Genomic DNA, 7,239 nt, shown 5'->3' on the forward strand with positions numbered 1-7,239 from the left:
CTGTATACTTTCCCATAATTTCTTTCAGAAGATAAAGTGATTTTGCTGTAAATTTCTTATAAAACACTTTCCGTCTCAGAGAAGGCTTTCAGAGTTCTAATTTGTCTAGCATGTTGTCAGGGGTCATTGCCATGCTGGCTTGTAGTGGTGGTTTTGCCATGGACATACAAAATGAGTAGACAAATATATAAAGAGCTAGGCCTAAATGACCATTACAGGTCTGTACCTCTGAGAGTGTACAAATGTAATGTAATAGAAAAATAAAACGTTTAAGAACCACTATACTAGTGGACTCCTAATGTGCCATACACAGTGTCATAGTAAATCAGTGTCATACACATTCTGAAGAAAACCTGGAGACTGACATTCAGTCATTGGGTCTTATGATCAAAATAAGAACATTACAATGGTGTGTAAAAACAAAATCCAAAATTTGCCACGGCCCAGGCCAAGTCTTGCCACGGACAGACACATTTGTACCTGTACGGACATATTGATGACCCCTGCATGTTGCCTATCCGCTGAACCCTTCACACCAGTGAGTGGAACCAAGTGTAGGCCTGTGGCATCTTGATCCAATGAAAACATGTCACTCGAACACCGACCTTGTCTAAGAGATGTTTAGACATAGTTAGCTTTATTTCATCATAACTATGACCTGCTTTAGGAGGAAAAAATGTGAATTGATTGCCATAAATCTGGGTCATGTCGTCTCTGTCTGGGCACGGTCTACTACAGATCTCACTCATTTTTCTATCGTGAAGCATTGGGACTGTTATTAAAGCATCTGACAAGTTCAAACCTGACATTATGAATCAAACTAACATCTAACTTCCTACAGTGAGGCCTGGGCTTTGACAGAAATTCCTCTGAAAGTACTCTAGGCCTTTCTATGCATGTTTGAAATACTGATGTTTGAAATACTGATGTCCTTACATCATTTAGCCTGTTTCTTCTCCACCGTTTTTGGATGTTTTGGATTGAACCACCTTTTTGTTATTACCGACCAATCAGTCAGTCATCATCACGCCTGTTATGGTGTGTGTAATATGCAGTCATGCGTGTGCGTGTTGGGTTACACCCTGTGGTGTGTGTGTGTGTGTGTGTGTGTGTGTGTGTGTGTGTGTGTGTGTGTGTGTGTGTGTGTGTGTGTGTGTCTGTGTGTGTGTGTGTGTGTGTGTGTGTGTGTGTGTGTGTGTGTGTGTGTGTGTGTGTGTGTGTGTGTGTGTGTGTGTGTGCGCGCGTGCGTGTGCGCGTGCGTGTGCGCGCGCGTGCGTGCGCGCGTGCGTGTGCGCGCGCGTGTGTGTGTGTGTGTGTGTGTGTGTGAGAGAGTGAGAGAGAGATAGAGAGAGAGAACACGTATGGTCAGGCATCACATAAACGTGCCCACGTGTTTGTGTCCGTTTGAGTAAGCTACTCTAAGTGTGTCTACTTGTAAAGTGTTACAGGCTAAACTAAACCTTTTGATATTCTCAGGTCAGTTTAAATGGGAGCATTCCGGTCCAAAGGGCCCTTTGATGTTGGTGGAGGAGAGCTAAGTTCTGTCTGGTGGAGCTGACTGACAGACGCAAGCTGAAGCTGACTGCGTCTGCGGAGAGGCTGAACCGCAGGAAGCATAAAGCACGAGACTCCTCTCAGGCACTGACCATGTGTAAATGTGCTCACATTTGGACACACAGTATGAATGAAAAGGGCCCCATGCTTCTTTCCACAGCCTTCCATAGTGTAAATGTCTCAGTCTCTGTTATAACAGTAGTGCTGTTATAACATAAGTAGTACTGTGTCCCATAATTGTGTGGGTGGGTGTGTCTTAGGCAGATTAATAGATCAGGTGTGGAGAGCTGGAGACCAAATAGTTTTCCATTTTTGACAGATTACACTGCCATAATCATTGTTTACATACCATTTCTGGGCACAGGGGGGCACACTGTACACAGTATTGTGTGTTGAAGACACAGGCCTATTATCATAACACATGTCAATTGTCCTACAGATCAATACTCACTTTAGACTGGATTGCCTGTGCAGTGTGTTGGACAGACATTCATCATACTAGGGACAAATTTGTTCCGAGCCGAGTCCTTTTTGAGCAGTTTCGACACTCCCTATTGGTCACTTTTAAAAAACATTTTGGGGATGTATTTCAAAAGCTTAATTAAAAACTATCCAGTTTGGACAAACTGCCAGTGATTTGATTGATAATGTTTAATTGGAACTGATGGCACACACATTTTGCATTTGTAGCACACCCTAGTGGTCGATTTGACATTTCAGTGATTCAGGAACCTACTACACCTTGCAAGTTTTATGATGACTGGGCCAATGGTCGTTGACTTTGGTCAATGCATGAGCCTCACCCTTTTAAAGTTCATTAGTCAATCAAATTTAATTAGGAACTTAATACCCAGAAACTTTTAGGGCAGAAGGAAGAATAGGTCTAAAAATCAGGCCCAGGGTTCTAGCAGCATTGCTGCTTCAGCTTGGACTCCTATTAAGCACTGCTTAGTGCTTATATGATATTTATTAATTATGTGTTCTTGTATGAGGCCACCAGACAGTCATCTACTGTTGAACAGAGACTGCCATGTGGAAAGCAGAGCTGGAATTAAAAAGCCTTTATTGTCTTGCATTCCGATGTTTTTGAATGGATACCAAAAATGTTGTCAACAATGCCCCTTGTCAGGTTCAGCCAAGTGACCAAATAACCCTGCAATTTGAAGTGCGTCACCAAAGTCGTCCCAAAGCTCTTATGTCCACCCCATCTGAAGCCAATTAATAACGTTTATCGTGCTGTGCAGATAAGCACAGCACGATATAGTCCCCGAGGGGGTTCCAGAGGGTCCCCAGCTAAATTATTGCCAAATGGACATCATCTTTGAACAGGACTGTACCTCAAGAGAGTGTACAAAGGGAACCAAATGGACCCACACTATGCACCGATCCATTCCATTATTTTGTATACTCTCTAAGTTATGGGGGTCCTTGGTTTAATAATGAATACCAAACTGGGGGGTTCTTGAAATCAAAAGGTTTGAGAACCACTGCTTTAAACAAACTGTGACTCTTTTGACTGGAATGTGCCTTTACACTGTAGTCTGACTGTGACTCATGATGACTCGCTGGAATGTTCCTTTAAACCAAAGAAAATGCAGAAAGGGGGTGGAGTTTCAGAGTGCTGTCACTCTTCTCCTTACAAATTTATGTGCAGTTGAATAGCAGCAATAGACAGTGGTGTAAAGTAACTAAGTACATTTACTTAAGTACTATACTTAAGTACAATGTTGAGGCATCTGTACTTTACTTGAGTATTTCCAATTTCAAATTGTACATTTTGAATTCTGGACTTTTACTTGTAAGAGAGTATTTCCATATTGCAGTATTGGTACTTTTACTTAAGTAAAGAATGTAAGTACTTTTTCCACCACAGTGGCAATAGACAGCAGCAGTTCACTGTAGGGAGTACAGCAGACAGCAGCAGTTCACTGTAGGGAGTACAGCAGACAGCAGCAGATCACTGTAGGGAGTGGGGTACAGCAGACAGTAGTAGATCACTGCAGCAGACAGCAGCAGATCACTTCAGATCACAGCAGCAGATCACTGTAGTAGGGAGTACATAGCAGACAGCAGCAGATCACTGTAGAGAGTACAGCAGACAGCAGCAGGTCCCACAACATCACAGGTGGAATCCGTTTTCTCAGGACTTCTCGTGTGGTGTGGACCTTTTCTTTTGACGACTGATTCCGCTCTTGTGATTCATTCTAGGCGCCTGGAAGATACTTTTATTTGACCTGCGCACTTGCTTGCCTTTTTGCTGCCCGTTGATGAAACCTTGCGTCTACTTCTCTTTACCACACTTGAATACTAACTTTAGCAAAGGTTAACACGTTGCACATCGACTGGATTCCTCACGTACTTCCACCGCATCCTGAATTCAACTACGGAATGGATTTTGGAGCTATAATGGCCTTATTTGTGTTCACTTTGGCCACCCCATCCGATGCAGGTTAGTAGGTTTTTAAATCGTAAAACTCCTAGGCTTCAAGTAGCTCCAATCGGAACCTCTCCCTCCGCTAAATAGCTCCGAGATGAGGTCCCACAGCGTAGGCTGCTGGAAGAGTGCGACACCGGTGAACGGTGGCCAATATAGTTAATTACCCTTTTCCGCTCATCGTATCCTAAAAGTAAATGTATTTCCCCTGCTCTCAGATGTTTTACATTTTAGCGCTCAAGAAAATCTAAGTGACGGGTTGAAACAAGCGTTTTAATCGCTTTTTTAGTCAGCCCGTGGCCAGTCAACCCCCGTCCGCATGCGCAGTACTGCTCCCCTTCAGGTTGCATTGGGAAAACATGGCACAGGCTGACTAAAAAAGCAATTTGAACGCTTGTTTCAACCCGTCGGTTACATTTTATTGACCGCTAAAATGTCAAACATTTGAGAGCAGTGGGGACAACCTTTACCTTTTGGATACGATGTGCGGAAAAGGGTAAGAATCAAGAATATTGGCCAATATTCGCCGGTGTCGCACTCTACCGGCACACTACGCAGCGGGACCTCATCTCGGAGCTCTACAGCGGAGGAAGAGGTTCCAAATGGGTCTAGTCTTCTAGGGTCCCGACTCCCGTCGATGTCTAGCACAAAAAAATCATATATAGTTTTGGTTAGATATGGGATCTTTAATCGTGTTGTGCTTTTGTTTTACACAGACTATAAAGTCTCGTTATAAAAAATATAGCTGGACATTAATTAAACCAGTTCACTCAGTCACCATTTAAAAAATAACCTCAAGGAGGCATGGAAACAATAGGCGATGATGTTTGTGAATCCCATTGTTCACTGATACTGATTAATTGGAACTATAGGCAATTTGTTCTAAAATCAGAGTTGTGGTTTAGGCCAGTGGTTCTCAACCTTTTCAGGCTACGACCCCCCAAAATAATCATATTTGAACTGGGGACCCCCCCCCCCCAAAAAAAATAAAAATAATAATCATATTTGAACTGGGGACCCCCCCCCCCCCAAAAAAAATAATCATATTTGAACTGGGGACCCCCCCCTTAAGTAATCATAATCATATTTGAACTGCTGACCTGCCAAAATAATCATATTTGAACTGGGGACCCCCCCACCCTGAAAAACACGTGGAATTGTAGGAGTTGAGGCATTACATTTAGTTTGACTCCATCCCACAGTTAAATATTGTGAAAACAGCAGATCTACAAGCTCTGCTGTTTCCCCCCAAAATACTCTTTCTTATATTATTTGACAATTTGGCCAATGTTTCACCAGTTTTTATAGTATAGTTTGTTGATTACTTTTGATGCAGCAATGGTCTTTCTTTTTCTTTTTTTTTGGGAGGTATTAAAAATGTCTTAAAAGTCCTTAAAATTGTCACTTTATTGTCGTCTGGGGACCCCCCCCCCCCAAAATCATGTGGGGAATGACCCGACCCACAGGTTGAGAACCAGTGGTTTAGGCGATAAATCAATTATAGTGTTAGTTGGCAGCAGAGCCAGCCAGGGCTGTTAAGAGATGTCATTCTCGCCCGGGGGTTGTTCTCCAGTGATCCCACGCGCTAAGCGTCTGGAACACGTCAGAATGCTGTTGCTCATCATCACAGAGCTGCTGGGGCCAGACTTTATCTGAGCCACAGTCCACGTTCTGTAGGAGAGGCAGCAGGTGCACAATGCCTCTGTTAGGCTTTCACATAATAACATTTATTTCCCATTGTTTGACTTATATAGGCTACTGAGTCACTATTACCCCCATATTTAACTCACATGTAACCAAATCGGTCGCATGCAGTTATTTATAATAGGCTACATAGTAGACCTACATAATGATAACTCTTGCACTAACGCTCACTTTCCGATATGTCTTATGTCATTTTCACCTTTCATTAACCAATCCTTGATGAATTACACAGGACCTCAATGGAAATAAGCCCTGGGCTTTTTGGGGGTTATCCTTTTAGCATCCTCTGGTATAAATCTGTACCACTGTACCTTTTTTGCAAACTGTTAATAAAGTATTCAATCAATCATATATTTGGCGCCCTGTAATAACTCACACTCTGTCTGTTGTCTGTCTGTCTGTCTGTCTGTCTGTCCATCCGTCCAGGCATGGCTATGGAAGTGATGCGTGCAGGCGTGGCCCCCCGCTGTGAGAGCCGGGCGTGTAACCCCCGCATGGGCAACCTGGCCCTGGGGCGCCGGGTCCTCAGCCAGACCGTGTGTGGCAACAACGGCACAGAGCTCTACTGCTCCTACTCCGATACCAATGCCAACCAGCCCTGCAGCAGTGCCAAGTGTGCCAAATGCAACGCCGGCCTGCCCCTCCTGGCCCACCTGGCAGCCGCCATGGCCGACTCGTCATTCCGTCACCCCAACACCTGGTGGCAGTCGGCCGAAGGGGTGGAGTCTGAGACGATACAGCTGGACCTGGAGGAGGAGTTCTACTTCACCCACCTCATCTTGGTGTTCCGCTCGCCACGGCCGGCCGCCATGGCGCTGGAGCGCTCGCAGGACTCCGGCCGGACGTGGAGGACGCTGCAGTACTACGCCAGCAACTGCAGCGCCGCCTTTGGCCTGCAGGAGGGAAAAGCTGCAGGGGCAGGCCGGGATGGAGCCACTTGCTCCTCCAAATACTCTGGGGGTTATCCGTGCACCCGCGGAGAGGTGAGGATTGCTGTTTCTGTTGCTACTGTGTGAACTGCATGAGTTCACAGAAATAAATGCAGGCCAGAGGGCAATATAGAATATAGGTAAATAGAATGGCACATTTTCAGTCCCTGTAACCAGAATATGTTCATGGACCGCGTTCCTCTCTAATTGCTACATCTGGGTTGTATTGAGAACCATCTCATAACATACAGGGCATAATGCCAGGGCTACCTACACTCTAAAATCTTGAGTGTACAAATGTAAACAAATGGACAACCCATCGCGGTGCGACGCGTTGTGAACTTGTAAATCTGCTATTTTCACTATTATTGATTTTTTTTTAATGTCTGGACAATCTATTTTGGGGGAAATGTCAATACAGCACAGCATTAATATTAAAAAGAAAATATACTTGAATAAAAAAAGCAAGTACTAGTTGAGTGATATTTGACCAGGAGTATACTTTGACTCAAGTACTGGGGTTGGGGTCGTCCACCACTGCCTGACAGATACTCATATTCTGTGCATGCAATTGCGATCAAGTTCATTACACTAAGAATGGAGAACACAATGACATGT

General features: G+C 44.3%; 1 protein-coding gene across 1 annotated transcript in view; it reads left to right on the plus strand.

The window, feature by feature from the left end:
• Positions 1-3,239: 3,239 nt before the first annotated feature.
• Positions 3,240-7,239, plus strand: part of ntn4 (netrin 4) — a 24,727-nt gene continuing 20,727 nt past the window's right edge. The window contains exons 1-2 of the mRNA XM_080420931.1: positions 3,240-4,003; positions 6,119-6,675. Coding sequence (XP_080277057.1) covers positions 3,943-4,003; positions 6,119-6,675 — 618 coding nt within the window. The 5' untranslated portion in view covers positions 3,240-3,942. The remainder of the gene's footprint in view (positions 4,004-6,118; positions 6,676-7,239) is intronic.

Source organism: Gymnoscopelus braueri (genome assembly GCF_963280865.1).
Source record: "Gymnoscopelus braueri genome assembly, chromosome: 23".
NCBI lineage: Eukaryota > Metazoa > Chordata > Actinopteri > Myctophiformes > Myctophidae > Gymnoscopelus > Gymnoscopelus braueri.